The 19425-nt window shown below is 40.2% G+C and overlaps 2 protein-coding genes across 4 annotated transcripts in view; one reads left to right on the top strand and one right to left on the bottom strand.

The window, feature by feature from the left end:
- Positions 1-6084, bottom strand: part of VMP1 (vacuole membrane protein 1) — a 132677-nt gene extending 126593 nt beyond the window's left edge. Inside the window, exon 1 of one of the 2 annotated variants that reach the window (XM_007449074.1) lies at positions 5834-6084. The gene's annotated coding sequence lies outside the window, so the exon portion shown is untranslated. The remainder of the gene's footprint in view (positions 1-5833) is intronic. The other variant, XM_007449076.1, reaches the window with a different exon arrangement.
- PTRH2 (peptidyl-tRNA hydrolase 2) lies at positions 5993-15559 on the top strand. 2 transcript variants are annotated; one of them, XM_007449078.1, is made up of 3 exons: positions 6091-6204; positions 6923-6940; positions 14892-15559. In XM_007449078.1, exon 3 carries the CDS (start codon positions 14892-14894, stop codon positions 15429-15431), a length of 540 nt encoding a protein of 179 aa, XP_007449140.1. In that variant the 5' UTR covers positions 6091-6204; positions 6923-6940; the 3' UTR covers positions 15432-15559. The 2 variants fall into 2 exon arrangements, with proteins under 2 accessions (XP_007449139.1, XP_007449140.1); XM_007449077.1 differs by lacking the exon at positions 6923-6940 and having other exon boundaries at positions 5993-6224.
- Positions 15560-19425: the final 3866 nt, after the last annotated feature.

Below are 19425 nucleotides of genomic sequence, written 5' to 3'. Positions count from 1 at the left end.
GGGAAAGAAAAAAAAGAAGTGCAAAGACTTTGAGGCAGGAGTTTGTCTGGCATGTTCCACTTACCAATAGTTATTAAGGTTACTGATAAATTCAAACACTTAAGTTTCTAAAACTTACAGTTTCATAGATATAGAAATACTACAGATACTCTCTGATTATTTTAAAAAATTAAAGAAAATTCCTCTGCCCCATAGAAGCAGTACTCAAAGCTCCTCTAGGGAATCACCTGGCAGTCCAGTAGTTAGGACTCCATGTTCTCACTGCCAAGGGCCCAGGTTCAATCCCTGGTTGCAGAACTAAGATCCCATATCCACATGCCACGTGGCGCGGGGCCCCCCTCAAAAAAAACAAAAACAACTAAACATGCAATTATCATACACCTACCAATCATACTCTGTACTCTCTCTGCAACTTCCTATAATTACTTTAAAGTAAAAATTGAAAAATATGTATAAAAAAATAAAATCTCCTCTAAATAGGTCTTAAAAACTTGTAAGGAGCAGAAGAATCTTGTATATTCGCTTGATTAAACACTTTTCAAATGTGGTGACCTGAAAGTTTCTGGAAGGAACCAGACTCAAATGATGAAGTTAGGGCTTCCCTGGTGGTGCAGTGGTTGAGAGTCCGCCTGCCGATGCAGGGGACACGGGTTCGTGCCCCGGTCCGGGAGGATCCCACATGCTGTGGAGCGGCTGGGCCCGTGAGCCATGGCTGCTGAGCCTGCACGTCTGGAGCCTGTGCTCCACAATGGGAGAGGCCACAACAGTGAGAGGCCTGCGTACCGCAAAAAAAAAAAACAAAAACAAAAACAATGATGAGGTTAGAAGTAGCTAGTCAGATCAACCAATTCAACCTTACTGGACTTTATTCTGTCCTCATATAGACCAGAGAGTGGCATTTGACAGACCTGACCATTTCTTAATAGAATTCTGAATAAGCAAAGACTTCAGTATGCTCTAAAATATAAAATTTTAAAAAAATGAAAAATTTTTCTAATGCTCTCCTCTGTCCCTCATCTGTCTAGTGCTCTCTAGGTGGAACCACTTTTATGAGTTCTGTGTACCCCATCATTCTTTCTTTAAACACTCCTTAGTCTCCTTTGCCAGCTCTCTTTTACCTGACCTCGGACCTCTCCTCTTCCCTGTTTCCCCCAAGTGACTTATCTAGCTGCACGGTTTAAAATACTAGCTTGAATTTGTATTTTTCATCCTGACCTCTAGATTGGAATACCTAATAGCAGCACTTAGATGATTCCCAGGCACCTCAAATTTAACATGCGCTTTTTCTCCCTCCCCAGCCCTCTTCCTGTAACAAACTTGGCCCTCCCAAAACCTTCCCTCTCCCACTACTTGGCACAACCATCCACCAAGTTACTGAATCCAGAGGCACAGCCATCCTTGACTCTTCTCAATTCCTTACACCTCACATCTAATCCAGGACAAATCCTGTTCCAGATATATGTAGTATCCACACTGCTCTCCACTTTTTTGCCACCACTCTGGTCCAGGCCATTTTCATCTCTCGCTTGGACTACTCAATGGACTCCTAACTACTCTCTCCATTTCTACTCTTGTCCCCTTCAATTCATCCCTCACACATAAGCAAGAGTAAACTACTTATAAATCATACTACTCTCCTACTTGTAACTGTAGAATGACTTCCTAATTACACTCAAAATCAAACCCAAACTCATTTTCATGGCCTGCAAAGGTCTACATAACTTGGACCATGAATGTTTCCTATCTCATCTCATGTCACTATATTCTAGGTGTACGATACTAGAGTCTTAAACAAGCACATATCCACATTAACTGTCTCTCAGACCCTTGATTGTTTCCTTCATAACATTTATGACACTGTGCTTATTCTTTTTTTTTTTTTGCGGTATGCAGGCCTCTCACTGTTGTGGCCTCTCCCATTGTGCAGCACAGGCTCCAGACGTGCAGGCTCAGCAGCCATGGCTCACGGGCCCAGCCGCTCCACAGCATGTGGGATCCTCCCGGACCGGGGCACGAACCTGTGTCCCCTGCATCAGCAGGCAGACTCCCAACCACTGCACCACCAGGGAAGCCCTTATTCTTTCATTTTTGTATTACTGTTTTTCTCTCTGTCAGGTTCCTAACTAAAATATCTATTAGTTTTTGTTTCCCACTGTTTTTCCCAGAACCTGGTAAAAGGCTTAAGACACAAGATGTTTGTTCACTGATTGGATGAATGAACAGATAAATATGACAATAGATATCACTACAAAATAATCTTCTCATGCAAAGAAAGTAAGTGCTAGAAGACACTGTTAAATATCAAACCCCCAAATTTCAATTCTCAAATTCTGTGTCGTGGCTTACACGTATAATGTAAACTGTTAATAACACAAAAAGGTTGAGATAATGGCCTACAAGAATGACTCATTTGGTTAAGAATCCCGCATATGTTGTAAAACATTCACGAAATGTGAGTATATACATATATATATTTACTGAAACTTCATTAATAATGAGCAAACAATAATCGAGTAAGCAGGAACACAAAGATATGCTTTCGAAAGAGGGCTGGAAAAAGTTCTTAGTAACTGCTCAGTAGGCCACATGATAATGATGACATAACAATCATGGTTAACTATATGCCAGGCACTGTTCGAAATGCTTTACTTAAATCTATTCACTTAACCCTAACAATAAAGGTGTGTACTAACTTCAATATCTAGGAGGAAACTGAGATAATAAGAGGTCAAGTAACTAGACTAGCCCAAGGGTTGCACAGTAGTAGACCTGGAATTTGAACTAAGGCGATCTAAATTCATAGCCTAGGCTCTTAACACTATCTACGTAGTCCTTCCAGGAAAATCTATAAAGACCAAGGTTTTATTAATGAACCTCTAGAACAAGAGAAAACACCACGGTGACCTACTAAGAAGATTTTTTATTTCTGGAATACTGACAAACTCTTTAAATTATAGTCAGAGACTAAACAAGTTTTGTGAAATCAATGGAAGCAAAAGGATTCTCACCAAGACAAAAAATAAACTCTTCTACAGTGGCTATTTACTTAGAATGAAATAATTATATTAAAATTACAAATAGCTTGGGAAAATTTTTTATCAGGAGCAAAGAAATTATTATAATTTCCTCCTACGCATTAGCAACGACACTCACTCAGTAGAGACATGTGTTACAAAGATCCTCTGTCTTTTCCACTTGCCAGAAAGAAGACACCTTGATACCTGATAGTAATGAAGCATGAACTCAGAATAACTATTCTGAAGAAGAGAACTAACTTTTTTCTATCCTTATTCCATTCCACTACAAATTTTGCCAAGCATATTTTTGTTTTCCTAGAATTTACAAGACTGAAAATCAGGTAAAAAGGGAAAAAAATGTACATACACATATAGATCCCTTTAATACATAAGAAAACCATTTTCATGCAAACCAGGAAATACTGCGAAACCAAATAAAGATGCCTGGAGACAACCTTAGCAGAAAGAAAGAACACTTGGGACCTCATTTCCAGTTCAGGCTCTGGTACTACCTAAGCCATATGACCTCAGGCAAGCCAATTACTGATTGTTTCTGGGCCCTAATTTTCTCCTCTGTTAGATGAGAAGAATCTAACTCTGTGTTCACAGAGGTTGCTTCTAATTCTAAATATTGTTTTCAATAGGTTTCAGTGAAATAATATAAGGCTTTAGTTAACTATATGTAAGCGCCCAAAAGTTCAACTTCCTCTGCACTTGGAAATTCTTAAGTAGCAATACCTGATGGCCAAAAAGGATCAAATTTAAACTCCCAAATGCAAAACTAAACTCATTCTGAAGTCACCTACTTATAAACCAAGATGACTAATACAGTGGATTACAGTTTCAAACTATTCCTGATTAGCTTTTATTGCATTCAAAAGGAGGGCAAAGATCATCTCAGAGAAGTGTGTGACAAATTTCAGATAAATAACACACTTAATATAAAGCATCAAATTTTGAAATGATGCAAAGTAACAGTATTCTGCACTGATACATTTCCTGCTTTCAGAGTAAAATGACAATATCGCCATATTTTCATTTACATAGTGATTTCACATTTACTATCTCCCTTCATTGCTGTAAAAATCCTATGAAGTAAGCAGCACTTTAATCAACACAATTCAGATCAGCTCAGAAAGTTAGCTAACTTGCCAACCTATGCTCAATAAGTGTTGGAGCCAAGATTCCAATCTAGGTCTTCTGATTTAAAGTTTAATGATGTTTGCAATCCTAAAAACTGGTAATTCAAGCCAAAGGCAGGAAGAAGTTGGAAAGTGAGAAAATTTGGATAATCAGTCCCTGGATAACTGGACTGAACAAAAAGAATATAAGACCAGGTGTGGCAGTTATAAAGTAAAAAGGCAAATTTACCAGCTGTTAAAAATAATAACATCTAATTTATATAATTCCACATTTCAAAAATCTTTTTGCCTCGTTTCAAAGACAAGTGTGAAAAAAATTTCTAACTCAAAAATAAGAATATGTAAATAAACAACAAATTGATTAAACTAGCTATAAAGCATTAAATTGCTAAAAGGTATTAAAACATTTACTGAAGTAGTTCAGAAACTTGATTATTCTGGACTGTGAATCAAGGAATTAAACTATATTAATCAAGTAGGATATATTCCTCAAAGGAAAAAAATGCTCCAGTGTTTTAAAATAATACAGGCAAATAAGTAAAATATAAAAGATTTCTACTGTAGAGTCATTTCACACCTACACAAATTGGCCACATTTGTCTGGGTACCACCACCTCTTCCAAAGGTCAATAAAAAAATAATCTATAATGCATAAAATGTTGCCTAGTAAATAGCAGTTTCTTACTATCATCATTTATGCTGAGAATACACAACTAAAATCAGGGCTGATGATAATACAATTAATAGGTAGTAGCAGAACATTAAATTCTCTATCATTACAACATTAGAAATACTTGTACGAACTTCTCCAAAGGATCAGTGCAATCTGTCTACAGAATTTCTGACAAACCCCAAAGGAGAATTGAAAGACATTAAAGTTAGGAAAAGGAGCTATGTTATCAAGACAGGTAAACAGTGCCAGAGCCTATATGAGAGTTTTGCATGAATTTGCAGGAAAACAAAAGACAACAGTGCAAAACTTACTGGAGGTCACAAATAATCTTAAGCAGCGTGACACAGCCTCACATATGGCTTACTGAAAGTTTAGAGATTAAGCTAACCTTCATGTTTTATTGCAAATACCTCCACTGTAAAGAAATTCAGGGGGTCAGGGATTTGGAAAAGGCAGAGAACGCTATTCTTCATGAAAGTAGTGGGAAATAACATGAAGGTCCTCTGCAAGAGATCTACGGAGGGAAGGCCCCATTCCCTTGGCCACCAACGCTTTAGAAGGCACTTGCACGTCTGAATTTTGTTTAGAAATGGATACAAAATAGAATCATGTGCTAGTGGTTGGCGGGGTGGGGGGGCAAGAAACCAACTGACAGATGCTGAGAAACAGCTTGGTCATCAGCAAGGAAGACCTTCCTCGTTTACTCTAAGGTCCTAGACACCCAGAGAGGAAGAGGAGACGGGTACTCTACAGAAGCTCAGAACGGCTTCCAAGTTCGCCGCGATGAGAGGGAATGGTTGGGAGTCCAGTACGGGTGGCCAACCACGGGGAGGTGTCCCAAATAATCTACTGCCAGACTGAGACAGTCAGCAGCGCTCTAAAGCACTGCTTGAAGTCAAAATCACGGTGCCCTAGATATGCACCGTCTAAGTGCAGAAGAAGCCAAGCTCTGAGGATAGCCTCAGGCGTCCGTCCCCAATTCCCAGCTCTCGCTTACCTACCCGCTCTGACTCCAGCTTCTCCGGATCTCCAGATCTCAGATCCTGGAAGCTGCTCACAACTGACTCTCACACCCGCCGCAGGGCTCCGGCCAACCGGAACTAGCTCACGTCACTTCCGGTCCGTTTTCCCTCCGGGAGACCGCCTCCAGAATAAAAGCGTTCCCCCCTCCTTTCGGCCCCCTCAGCTGATCGTCGCGGGATTTCAGTTAGAGTGTGGGTTAGGGACTTGTGGGCGGGGCGAGAGGAAGAATGACTGTTCTCTTCGCGGTTCTTGATCCGGAACTTGTTGTCAAGGAACCCCGGAAGGGGTAACTCGCGCGAGAGAAGCGAGTTCGTTACCCAGAAGTGAAGAACGCAAAGCCGCAACTGAGGTGGAGGAGAGGTTCTCTAGGTAGGTCAGCCTCTCACAGGTAGGGGGATGTTCTTCATTCTGCCTCCAATTGGAATGTTTCTTCCCATCTAATTTTATAACCACCCCTTCACCCTTTCATCTTCTCCTTCGTAAACTGTCTTCCGTCCAGTGGCCGCCGGAGCCACTGTTCCGGTTCGGCCAGTCGTCTTTTGGAAGAAAGGACCAAGCTGCTGGGGAGGGGAAGGACCCAGAATTTCTAGTTCCCAGGCAACGCCTCCATTGAGGCAGCATTGATAGATTCGCTCCGAATGTGAGAAAATACCGAGCAGGCCTCACACTCTGCTATTTATTGAGTACCCACAGCGTAGCAAGTTGTTGAGTCCTACGAGGAAAGAAAAGGCCTCTAAGAATATGATCGAAAAATTGCCTCCCTGTGTCACACAGACATAATGTCTAAAGGAGTATTTAATACGTTAACAATCCCAGGCACTGTACTAGACGTTGAGAATTATGCTCTACAGTGGTTATGTGTTATTGTTACAGTGACTCTGGAAAGTAAATAATTAAGACTGACTGGGGGGTGGTAAAGACTTAAGAGACAGGTTTGGTTTGAACTACACCTTCATGGGTTAAGAGGGTTTTTTGTGTGTTTAATTGGAGAAAATTATTTCAGGGAGAGATTGCTGCTTGAAAATACCTAGTCATTTGGTGTGGTTGAACAGTACACTGTGTAGCAGGAGAGGAGGATAAAGTAGGTTGAAACCAAATTGCGTAGTTCTTTGAATTCCTGCGAAGGGATTTATGTTTTATTGTTACCCCACCGAACTTGGGTCCACTCACCCAACGGGTAGCAAACGGGTACCCAAAGGGTACTGACACCGGGTTGTGGTGAAAGAAAGCACAATGTTTATTGCAGGGCCCCAAGCAAGGGAGTGGGAGACAAGCTTCAAATCCACTCCAACTTGGTGTTTGAGTTAGGGTTTTTTTTAAAGGGGAAGAACAAAGAGGCTGGAATTAATCATCTTGTAACATTTCTGTGACTTTCCTTAATTGTAGTTTCAGGAGTCAGGATGTCTCTGGTTTATGATTCTCTGGCCAGGTGGTCTATGGCTCGAGGTCTGTTAGCTCATCTTGCCCTGGAGAAACAACCTGAGTGGTAGGTGATATCTACAACAGCAGTTTTAGTGTATTGACAGTGTTATTGACAACAACAATTTTAGTCATCAACTCTGGTTGGTTAGTATTCAGTTAGTGCAGGGTTGAGGTCACAGCAGAGAAGAAAAGGGATAAAGTTTTGGATAGAGAGATTAATCATAAACTCGGTGAGGGACTCAGTTTTAGGGTGACTTGGTTTCCTTATTCCTTAGGCTTTTATCCAGTGATTTTCGAGCAGAGAAATTACAGGATCAGATTTGTGCTTTAGAAGTACAATTAATTATAATGGCAGATGGACTAGGATGAACTAGGGCACAAGTGAACCAAATATGGAAAGATTACAGGAAGTTTGAGAGGGAAGGGAAGATACTGAGTTCAGTGTAGGACACAGTTTAGACCACTTCATAGACATCTAAGTGGTAAAATCTAGCAGAAGCTGGAAGTTCAAGTGTGGTGGCCAGGGAGACGCTCTAGGAATCCTCAGCATTTGTTAATTCAGGAATGAGTGAGATTCTTCATTTCACAAACTATTTATTGTCTATCTCCTCCTACTAGATTGTTCAGTGCGCTTCTCCAGGGTCCAGAACTGTGCACAATAGGCCCTCAGTAAATATTGATTGATTAATTGAATGGAAAGAGAGTATATAAACCAGCACTGTCCAATAGAACTTTCTGCAGTCATGGAAATGTTCCATATCTCACTAACTCATAGAGTGGCACCTGGCCACTTTTAAGCTGTTGAGCTATTGAGCACTTGAAATATGGTTAAATGTAACTGAAGAACTGAATTTTCATTTTGTTTTAATTTAAGTTTAAATGACTACATTTGGCTAATGGTTGCTGTATAGGACAACGTAGGTACAGACTGAAAAGAGGGCCAAATGTGTAAGCTTGGATAATACATACATCAGGAGACAACAGAGGACATATAACCAGAAAAAGAGACTGGAAGAAAGGTATCAGAAAGATAGGATGATAATAGGGTGAACGTTGGGTTAAAGAATTCAAGGAAAGAAAGCTTAAAGAAAAGTTGTCAGTGAGTGGTGCAGAAAACTCAAGATGAGGCCTAAAAAGAGGCAGCTGCATTTGGCAATTAACTAGTGTCTGATTCCTTAGCAGTTTCAGTTGAGTGGGGAAGGGAGACAGGTAACTGAAGAAGTTTAGAGATGAAGGGAAGAGGAAAAGTGAGGCAGTGGTTTAAGGGTCAAAGAGGAAGGATTTTTAGGTTGGAAAAGGCCAAGGAGCAGTAGCCAGTGGAACAGGATAAATGGGGGTAGCATGCTTCAGAAGGTAATGGAATCACGAGCATTGGTGAAAGAGGTTTAATCTGGCTGAGAAATTAGAAGGCACCAAGAGGAGGGTTTTATAGGACATGTTCTTTTGGCAGTGCTGTCATTGCCTGGGATTGTCTATGAGACTAAGATAGTTATTTTTACCTTAGTCTCAAGCACTGGGTTTATTGATACATGTTTATAATAGATATGCAGAAAAGGGGACAGGCTGAAACACTTTTTACAGGTGTTAGATGTTGATCGGATCAGGCTGATAGGAGATTAGAACATTGTAAAGAATAGAGATGCTAGTATTAATTTCAGCGTTTTAGAATTAGAGACCTCAAGATATGGGACAGAAGTGATAAATAAGCTTGGTTATTTCTGGAACTTTTTCTGCTTTCTGTTTATGATGACTCTTACTGGTATATCAGTTTTTAAATAAAGTTGAGAAAATGCGAAACTTTCCATCATGACCTTTTAGACGAGTATGTTCAACATATACTCATGTGTAGTTCCTTTCTACAGATAGTACCTCTGAGTCTGGTATGTGGGATATTTGGTTATTTTGCAACCTAGAAATTGGTGCAGAGAATCCTTCTAGTTCTTGACATAGAAGTTTGTGTGTGTGTGTGTGTGTGTGTGTGTGTGTGTATTTTTTTTTATATAATATATAATTGAATATTTGTTCTATTTGTAGTCTGGTTGTTAGATTATCAGAGAGAAGTCCTGCTGATATGTAAGCATCATGTAGTAACTAAATGATAGATGCATTATGTGATAATGTGGGTTCTAATAAGAATTAAATTTTATTTTCTTTTTTTGTGGCTGCAAAGGCATCTAGAGCCTTAAAGTACCATGTCAGTACAGCCCTGTCACCATTTTAGGCACACCAGTGAAAGAGGGCTGAAACTAGGTGCTGATGACTTAACCATTTATGATGGTCATTCCTTGTCATTCTCCTTTTATCCCTAAATGCTTGTTTCCTCAGGGTTCTGTTTAGCCATTTCTTCCCTCGATATACTTGACCCAGTGGACTTACCCACTTTCATCACTTCAGTAATCTGTTATATATTAATTTCTTTTAAATATGTATTTCTAGCCTAAGCTTATCTTCTGACCTCTTAAATGATATATCTTTTTTTTTTTTCCTGGACATCTCAACCAGGATGTCTTTTGGTCAAACCATACGTAATATATCTAAAACTGATTTTAGTATCTTTTACTTTCAAACCTTCTCTTTCACCAGAATCCCTTCATCAGTAAATAGTATACTTCCAATCTCCATTTGTTCAAATCTAGGTGTCATTCTAAACTTCTCCCTTTCTTTTATCATCAGACTTCCAGTGAGTCACCAAATCATACACGTGTGTCTCAGCCACTTCTTTCCTTTCCCATTGTCACTACTCTTCTCTGAGTGACTGTCATCTCATCTAGACTACTGGGAAAGGCAACAGAGTAGTGTTAAGAACACAGGCTCTGGAGTCAGGCTACCATTTACTAGCTTTGTGAACTTGGGTGAGCTACTTATATTCTCTGTACCCCAATTTTCACATCTGAAAAAATGGGGATTATCTGTATTTATCTTAAAGGACTTTTGGGAACATTGAAGGAGACAATTCATGTAGACTGTCAATACCTAATATACACCTAATATAAAACCTAATTTAGCAATTATTAACTGTTATTATGATTACATTATAGCAGCCTCCTGATCAATCCCCTGTATCTGTTCTTACCAGCTTCTAATTCATTCTTTATACTGAAGTCCCAGGTGATCTCTTAGAAAACAAAAATCATTTCCCTGAAGCAGCTTCTCATTGTCCTTAGGGTAAATTCCAAACCATCTAACATGGCTTACAAGGCCTTCTGTGATCTGCCCTTCTTTCTCACTTTGTTCTCTGCAGCTCTTTCTCTCCATCTTCCAGCAGTCTGGACTGCTTTCAGGTCATTTGACATATTGTATTTCTCTCCTCTGGCCTGCCCACTTGGTGTTCTTTCTGCCTGAAATGATCATCCATCCTTCTATCTTCTTACTGATCCTTTGTTGCATTTTAAATATTTCTTCGACGAGGCCTTCCCTGACCTCCTACACTGAGCTAAAGCACTTTATGTACTCCCCAACACCTTTTTTAAAAAAAATATTTACTTATGTATGTATTTATTTATTTATGGCTGTGTCAGGTCTTAGTTGCGGCACGTGGGATCTTTCGTTGCAGTGCGCAGGTTCTTCGTTGCAGCACACGGGCTTCTCTGTAGTTGTTATGCACGGGCTCTCTAGTTGTGGCACGAGGGCTCAGTAGTTGCGGCTCGCAGGCTCTCTATAGTATGTGGGCTCCAGAGCACGTAAGCTCTGTAGTTGCGGCACGTGGGCTCAGTAGTTGCAGCGCACAGGCTTAGTTGCCCCGCAGCATGTGGTATCTTAGTTCCCCAACCAAGTATCGAACCTGTGTCCCCTACATTAGAAGGCAGACTCTTGTTTGTTTGTTTGTTTGTTTGTTTTTTGGCTGCATTGGGTCTCCGTTGCTGCATGCCAGCTTTCTCTAGTTGCGGTGAGCAGGGGCTCCTCTCTGTTGCAGTGTGTGGGCTTCTCATTGCGGTGGCTTCTCTTGTTGTGGAGCACGGGCTCTAGGTGCATGGGCTTCAGTGGTTGTGGTGCATGGGCTCAGGAGTTGTGGCTCAAGGGCTCTAGAGCACAGGCTCAGTAGTTGTGGCACACAGGTTTAGTTGCTCTGTGGCATGTAGGATCTTCCTGGACCAGGGATCGAACCCATGTCCCCTGCATTGGCAGGCAGATTCTTAACCACTGTGCCACCAGGGAAGTCCTCCCTAATGCCTTTTCATAACAGTTACCAGTCATGTAATTATTTGTCTTCTCCTCCACTCATCTCTGAACAACTGGCAGTGGCCTGTATTGCTCACCACATTCCTAGTCTAACAAGGTATATGTCTGGTACATAGGAAGTCAGCAAACGTTTGGGTTTTTTTTAACTTCTCTTTGCCTCAGTTTCCTCATTTTCAATATATAGAATTAATGCTAACTTCTTACAGTTACGTGGATCAAATGACACAATACATTCAAAGTACCGTTGAAGCTTTGAGCTATGACATGAAATTTTCTTAAAATAAAATGAAAGAAATTCAAAATTAGGACTGAGTCATCTCTAAACCACTACCAGAACATGAGCTCCGTGAGAGAAGGGACTTTTTCTCCTTTGTATGCTCCTGTATTCCCCCAGATCCTAGAGCAGAACCAGTTAATATTTGTGGGAGGAAGGAGGCAATATATCATAAAAATAAAAGAATTAAGAAAGCAGATGAGCTTAATGACACACTTCTGACTATAATTCAGATAACCTACTTCTGTAGCTACACTCGGGAGTTTCCATTTCCAAACTCAAAACCCCAGACATCTCTCTCTAACCACAGCCATCTGCCTTTCCAGCTTACTTCCATCATTCCTTTTCTTAATAGCATGTGCATATCCTCTCACCTTCCTGTCCTTAAATCATTTTATAAGAATATGGATTTCATGGCTTATCATTTCAAACATTCTTGCCTTCACCCTAAATTCCCTTATGCCCCTTGTCTTGGTGCTTGCTTTTAGTAGAATTCAAACTTGGATAAATCCAGCTATCTGTCGTAGGTGGGGAGGATGAAGGAAGAATATAGGTGCAGCAGATTTAGTTTATATGTTTGGAGGCAGTGATTATGTGGTTTTAGTCTTCTGGCTTCTGTTTTCTCTGTGAAGTATGAAGTCATCTCTTCTATATTTTTACCTATACTCAGGCTGCTAAGTACTGCTGGAGAAGATCATAACTGGTAGGTATGGTACCATTATAAAATCATTATTAATCCTAACCATGTTTTCAGTGTTCCTCTGCAATCCTGCTGTGTTTGCTGTAACTTTTATTTCAGTCTTCCTCTTCTCAACTCCAGCTTGTCTTTTGTACAAAATAACTCCCTCCAAGGAACAATCTCCTGCTTCCAAATCCACAGCCCTACCTGCATCTAAACTTGTCACATTGGGAAAGGTGTCCCTTCTTTCCAAGACCAAATCTCTTCACAGGGACTTAGGTGCCTCCCACCTACTGCTTTGTATTATTAATTATTCTTTACCTATCTTGAGCATCTACCTACCTTTTCTCTGGGTCCATCCATTAACATTTAAATATGTTCAACATTTGTATATACTCATCTTTCCATCCTAAGAGGGGAAAAAAAACCTTTCCTTTTTCTTCATAGCCCCTTGTATCCGTTGCTTTTTCTTTCTGCTTTGCTTTCACTTTCTCTTTCTTGACCCCGCCTCAAACTAGCTTCTGCCCCACAACTACCCCACATTAGTTTTTTGCCAAAACTAATGGACAGACTGTCTCAGAGTGCTATCAGCTTCTGGAAATACGTTCTTCACCACATTGTCCTGGTATTCCTGCCTCTGTATCTGTAAAAGTTGGCCATTTAAGAAGGCAGCTCCAGGGACTTCCCTGGTGGTGCAGTGGTTAAGAATCCACCTGCCAATGCAGGGGACATGGGTTCGAGCCTTGGTCCGGGAAGATCCCACATACCGCGGAGCACCTAAGCCCGTGCACCACAGCTACTGAGCCTGCGCTCTAGAGCCCACGAGCCACAACTACTGAACCTGCGTGCTACAACTACTGAAGCCCACACACCTAGAGCCCATGCTCCACAACATAGAGAAGCCACCGCAATGAGAAGCCTATGCACCACAGTGAAGAGTAGCCCTGCTTGCGCAACTAGAGGAAGCCCTCGCACAGAAACGAAGACCCAACACAGCCAAAAATAAATAAATAAATTTATTTTTTTAAAAAAAAGGAATGAAGTATTGATACATGCTACAGTGTGGATGAACCTTGAAAATATCATGCTGGATGATAGAAGCCTGAAACAAAAGGCCACATATTGTATGGTTTGATTTATATGAATGTCCAGAATAGGCAAATCCATAAAGACAAAGTAGATAGTGGTTACCAGAGACTGGGCGAGGGAGAAATGGGAAGGGACTACTAATGGGTGTAGGGGTTTCTTTTTGGGGCAGTGAAAATGTTGTGGAATTAGATAGTGGTGATGGTTGTACAACATTGTAGATATATTAAAAAACACTGACTTGTATGCTAAAAAGGTGAATTTTATAGTATGTGAATTACATCTCAAAAAAGTTTGATCCCCTATATTCTCATTTTAAAATATTTGATAACATTGCATACTTTGCCTACCGTATAATTTCAAAGACATTAATATATTCTAATTTTAACAGAAAAGAGAATAAAAAACTTTATGGTAAAATATGTATTTCCAGGACTGCCATCTATGCCACACAGATTATGCACTGTACAATTCCAAGGGCACCACTTGTAAGTTCTACAAACATGATGGCCCCATGTATTTCAATGTATAAATGCTTAGATACTATTTATTCCACTAGAAGAAACTGATGACTGTTTGTGCCTATACACTGAAGCGTCATGAATCCAACAGCCTCAAATGTAGAGTGATATAAGTGCTTTATTGATGATTCAAATACCATGAACAGCTTTGCTGGGGTAATAGGAATTTCTAAAATAATAAGGATAAAGGATTATCTTCCTTTGATTTATATGATAGTTATACTACTGGTAAATTGAGTGTGTTAAAACTACACAAAAAAACTTTGTGTTCGTATGCAAAATGAAATTGGGTTCTACTCTCAGACATTAATAGTTTTTCATCTACAGTAATGTCCAGTGGGACAAATCTTCACGTGTAAGGCTTTTAACATTCCATGCCAAGGTCTAGTAAATGTCAGCAGCACACCTCACTCCAGGCCCGTTGTTGTGACAACCAGGAACTTCTCTGAGGGGTTGGTACCATCCCCATTAAGAATTAATGCAGTACGAAGAACAAGTAAATAAGCACTCACTATATTCCAGAAACAGTGAGTTAATCTTGGTTTCTCTAGATCCTTTAGGCATCTTGGTAAAACAGAACATTTCCTTTCTCCACAAGACTTAGCAAAAATTGAGGAACGGAGCTATGTTGTATCCAAGAAAGAGATGTACTCCTCACATTGAGATTCAAAATGACCTAAACTGCTTCACCTGTATTCTTGAACCTTTTGTAGTACACAGGGGAGAAAAAATAGTACATGCCTAAGATCCAAAACATATTTTGCCTTTTTTCTGGATGAATTAAAATATTGCTGCTTATATACTGTCAGGATGTTTTATCTGATAAGCCTGTAACTTTCCACTGCTAGATAGTGACAACTTTCTTTTCCTTTCAGATGCTCTCCAAACCCTTGGTTATGGAATATTTGACTAATCCTGGTGCACTCAGCTTGGCTGCCGGCGTTGCTTGTGGCATGTGCCTGGGCTGGAGACTCCGAGTACGCTTTGGAATGATCCCCAAGAGCTCGGTGAGCGAGACAGACACTGACACCAGAACAGAAGCAAGCATCTTAGGAGAGGGTGGGGAGTACAAAATGATTCTTGTGGTTCGAAGTGACTTAAAGATGGGAAAAGGGAAAGTGGCTGCCCAGTGCTCTCATGCTGCTGTTTCTGCCTACAAGCAAATTCAAAGGAGAAACCCTGAATTACTCAAACAATGGGAATACTGTGGCCAGCCCAAAGTGGTGGTCAGAGCTCCTGATGAAGAAACTCTAGTTGAATTATTGACCCATGCAAAAATGCTGGGACTGACAGTAAGTTTAATCCAAGATGCAGGACGTACTCAGATTGCACCAGGCTCTCGAACTGTTCTAGGAATTGGGCCAGGACCAGTAGACCTAATTGACAAGGTCACTGGCCACCTAAAACTTTACTAGGTGGAATATTGTATGATGATGGTCATCCCACCACCACAAGGGTTTGAAACTGTCAAATTCTAACAATAAAAGCTGAATTTCTTCCCCCAACTTATGTATTCTTGAGATGAAAATCCATTCCTGTGTTCTTCTATCATGTACTTGGCCTGGTTACACAGTTATCTTGGGCTGAAAAAAAAAAAAAAAGTTTGGTTAATAAATAGTCCTGGTGGTTCAAGAGATGGGTGCTGAAACAAGAAATATTTAAGATGAGAGGCAAAGGTCAAAATAAAATTGGATTACGAGGTGGGAAACAGCATTTCCTATGTGTGGTTCGGTCCCTTTGTGTGTTAATAGCTCTTCTATTACCCACCTTGGAGCATTAGGGGTCAGGGGTACTACCATTAGGTGTAAACTGTAGTTTGTTTTTCCTGCCTTCAGTTTTTGGATGACTGCCTATATTAATAGATCATGGGTTTAAAATCTAACTTTGTGGATTTGTCTTAAAGCTGAGGTTTTATAGCACTGATATAATCCACCCGTGCCGTGTTTCATGTTCATTCCCTAACCCACACTGGCTAAAGTTTCTCAGCAGTGGTCCTACATCTCTTTAGTTCCCCCCCTTTCCTAACAATGAAGGCATTGAAACTTGCGAAGTGACCTGTATGGACCTTGAAGGTGATAATGGGCCCACGTAAGGATTTATGGTAATTGTAAAGTGAAGGTAGCTTAGCCCAACATCCCACTATTTCTTTACCTAGAACTTAAGAACTGGACAATTATTCAAGGGCACCTTATTTCCCTTTTGATCGTTATGCACTTAGCATGACATAATTCCAATAATTACTATGTTATACCAGCTGCCCAGAATATGAAGGTTCCAGCTCCCAAGAGCCACATAGCTTCCTGATTGCTTTTTTGCAAAAAGGGATCCTGACAGGATTTCTAATTTCAGTATATCCCTAAGAACTATTGATGATGTCAGGGAGAACTCTGGTAACAGGCACACGTTAAGTTACTGCAGCTCTCCATGGTTAACTTCAGCAATTAGCATTAGTTAGCAGTTAACTTCAACATAAGCAGTAATATAGAACAACTGCAAGCTCTAAGGTCAGTGGAGTCTGGGCAGAACACTAAAGACTACTGCAGCCAGTCTTAAAGGTTCTATTTCGTCAGTTTTATAGTTTACAGTGGCATCTGACAGCACAGAAGAAATTGCAACTGTGAAGGATGCTACAATAGCAACTGTTTCTAAATAGAATGTTTATACTGGATTGGAAAGTGATGCAACAGCATGTAACTGAGTTGAAGAGAACCCAATCCTAAATGTATGATTCTGGCTTCGGTAATTTCTGAGGCTTGCCTCAGAGACTGATGGTTCTAGGTTCAAAAGTGCATTCCCAACAGGATGGTCTGCCGTGGCTGATATAAGTAATTTTAATAAATCATGGCATATCTACTAAGATGAATAGTACACAAATTCTGGTAGTTATGTAAACATCATGTTTGTTTTCTAGCTCACCTGTACTTTCATATTTATTTTATAGGGTTCATAATCTTATGGTTCACAGAGTATACTCTGCAGAGCCATTGGGGTCTCTAAGACACTTGCAAGGAGTCAAAACAGTTTTCCTAATACTAAGGCATTCTTTTCCTTTTCCACTGTTTTGACATTTGCAGTGATGATAAAAAAGCAATGGTGGGTAATACTGCTGGCACCTTTCACAAATCAAGACAGGGGCACCTACCTGTACAAGTAGTCATTGTAGTTTTCACTGCCCTACACTTAGTTTAAAAAAAAGAAAATTTCACTTCATGTCCTTGAAGAAGCAGTAAAAAATTATTAAATTTGATCCTTGACTGTTTGTCTTTATATTTTATGTAACATCAAACAAACACTTCTGGTGCACACTGAAGTGTGACTGTCATCTCGAGGAAAAACACTTGTGGCTGAGTCCTGAGCTGAACTAGCTGCTTTTGTCATCAAACATTTTTACTTGCAAGAACTGACAAAATCTAGTTAACCAGACCTGGATGTTTGGCAGATATAACTACAAAAAGTTCATCTTCATGATTTCAGAGTCCACATTTCAACTAACCACAAGTATCTGGAAAGGCTATTAAAATACTCCTTCCTTTCCTTATTAAATATCTGTATGCGGCCAGATTTTCTTCATATACTTCAAAACATAACAGATTGAATGCAGAAGTAGTTATGAGAGTCCAGCAGTCTTCTGTTACAACAAACTTTAAAGAGACTTGTAAAAAATAGTACAATGCCATTCTTCTTGCTTGACTTTTGGTTGGGGAAATATGGTTAATTCATTATTGCTTACGTTAACGTTCAGTGAGTTTATTAGTCATATTTAAATGGTTAATAGTTTAAAAAAATTGTTTTAACTACTAAAATACAGTAAGTATGAATAGATAAAACCCCACATAAACTAGAGCTCTTTGGGATCTTCAGTAATTTGAGTATAAAAAGGATCCTAAGAAGAAGTTTGAGAACCGCTACAGCAGCGGTCCCCAACCTTTTTGGCACGAGGGACTGGTTTCATGGAAGACAATTTTTAAACGGACTGGGGTGGGGGCAGGGGGTGGTTTTGGGATGATTGACGCACATTACATTTATTGTGCACTTTATGATTATATTGTAATATATAATGAAATAATTATACAGCTCACTATAATGCAGAATCACTGGGAGCCCTGAGCTTGTTGTCACTTGCCACTCAGAGTTCTGAGAGTCTGCAGTCAAACCTCTCTGCTAATGATAATCTGTACTTGCAGCCGCTCCCCAGCGCTAGCATCACTGTCTCAGCTCCACCTCAGAGCATCAGGCGTTAGATTCTCACAAGGAACACGCAACCTAGATCCCTTGCATGCGCAGTTCACAGTAGGGTTCGTGCTCCTATGAGAATCTAATGCTGCTTCTGATCTGACAGGAGGTGGAGTTCAGGCGGTAATGCGAGCAATGGGGAGTGGCTGTAAATACAGGTGAAGCTTCACTCTCTCGCCCACTGCTCACCTCCTGCTGTGAGGCCCCATTCCTAACAGGTCCCCAGGTGTTGGGGACCCCTGCACGACAGTGAGAATATCTGCATGACTAAATCAATTTATGGAAAATTAAAGCAGCCCTACTTGGAGAACATCAGTCTCTTGCTATTGTACCAATGTCTGTTGAAATGATTGTCAACAATTATCAGATTTTTTTTTTGGTATAATGTCTATATTTGGATACTAGGGAGGAAGAGGAAAAAGTGTTCTTCCTAGGGAGGCAGATAACTGAAAGCATGTTTACCTCCTGAAAAGTTTCCTATGAATCTCTTTCCCCTTCTTCCCTCCTGTTTTAGTTACCTTTAGAGAGTGGTAAAGAACTCTTAGTACTCTTGGTTTTGTTTTTAGTTCCTTCTCCCAGACCATCGACCATCATCCTATTCAGAGGAAAGTTAGTTAGGGAAGATCCCTTAAATTACAGTTTATTACCAATTCATTGTCTCTTATTGTACAGCACTTACTACTGCCCAGTACTGAGCTAGGTGTTTTGTAATTTAAACATACTCCTACAAATAATCCTAAAAATTACTCATAGTGTTAACATACAGGTGAAGGAACAAGCTCAAAAGTTCAGCTTGCTCTCAATTTGAACCTAAGTTATATGCTGCATCAGTTTCTCTTTCTACTGTAGCCCATTATGGATGGTTTTAAGGGGCAACTCAGTATCACAGACATAGCACCAGATTAAAACAAGGCTTCAAAAAACAAACAAACAAACAAAACTCTTAAGTGTGCCGTAAGAAAACCTTTACTGAAGTATTTTAACTTGTTTCTATTAAATGGGAAGGGAAAAGAGAAAAATCTCTTGATTTTGACAAAGATGAAGGAAGGGGGCTGAGATCCAGGAGAAACAACAGGACGCCCAGGACCTGAGCAGCAAGGTGTTTTCCCTATGACAAGCCAAGGAAGGAAAAGGGATTTTCCCAACTAATACTATAATTTCCTATAGGAATATTGG

Source organism: Lipotes vexillifer, unplaced genomic scaffold (assembly GCF_000442215.2).
Source record: "Lipotes vexillifer unplaced genomic scaffold, Lipotes_vexillifer_v1.1 scaffold433, whole genome shotgun sequence".
Taxonomy (NCBI): Eukaryota; Metazoa; Chordata; class Mammalia; order Artiodactyla; family Lipotidae; genus Lipotes; species Lipotes vexillifer.
Note: the sequence above shows the minus strand (reverse complement) of the source record. Positions and strands in the feature narration are given on the sequence as shown.

Bases quoted from the DNA above. Each gene is read 5' to 3' on its own strand.
- PTRH2 (XM_007449077.1), top strand. From the start codon at position 14,892: ATGCTCTCCAAACCCTTGGTTATGGAATATTTGACTAATCCTGGTGCA.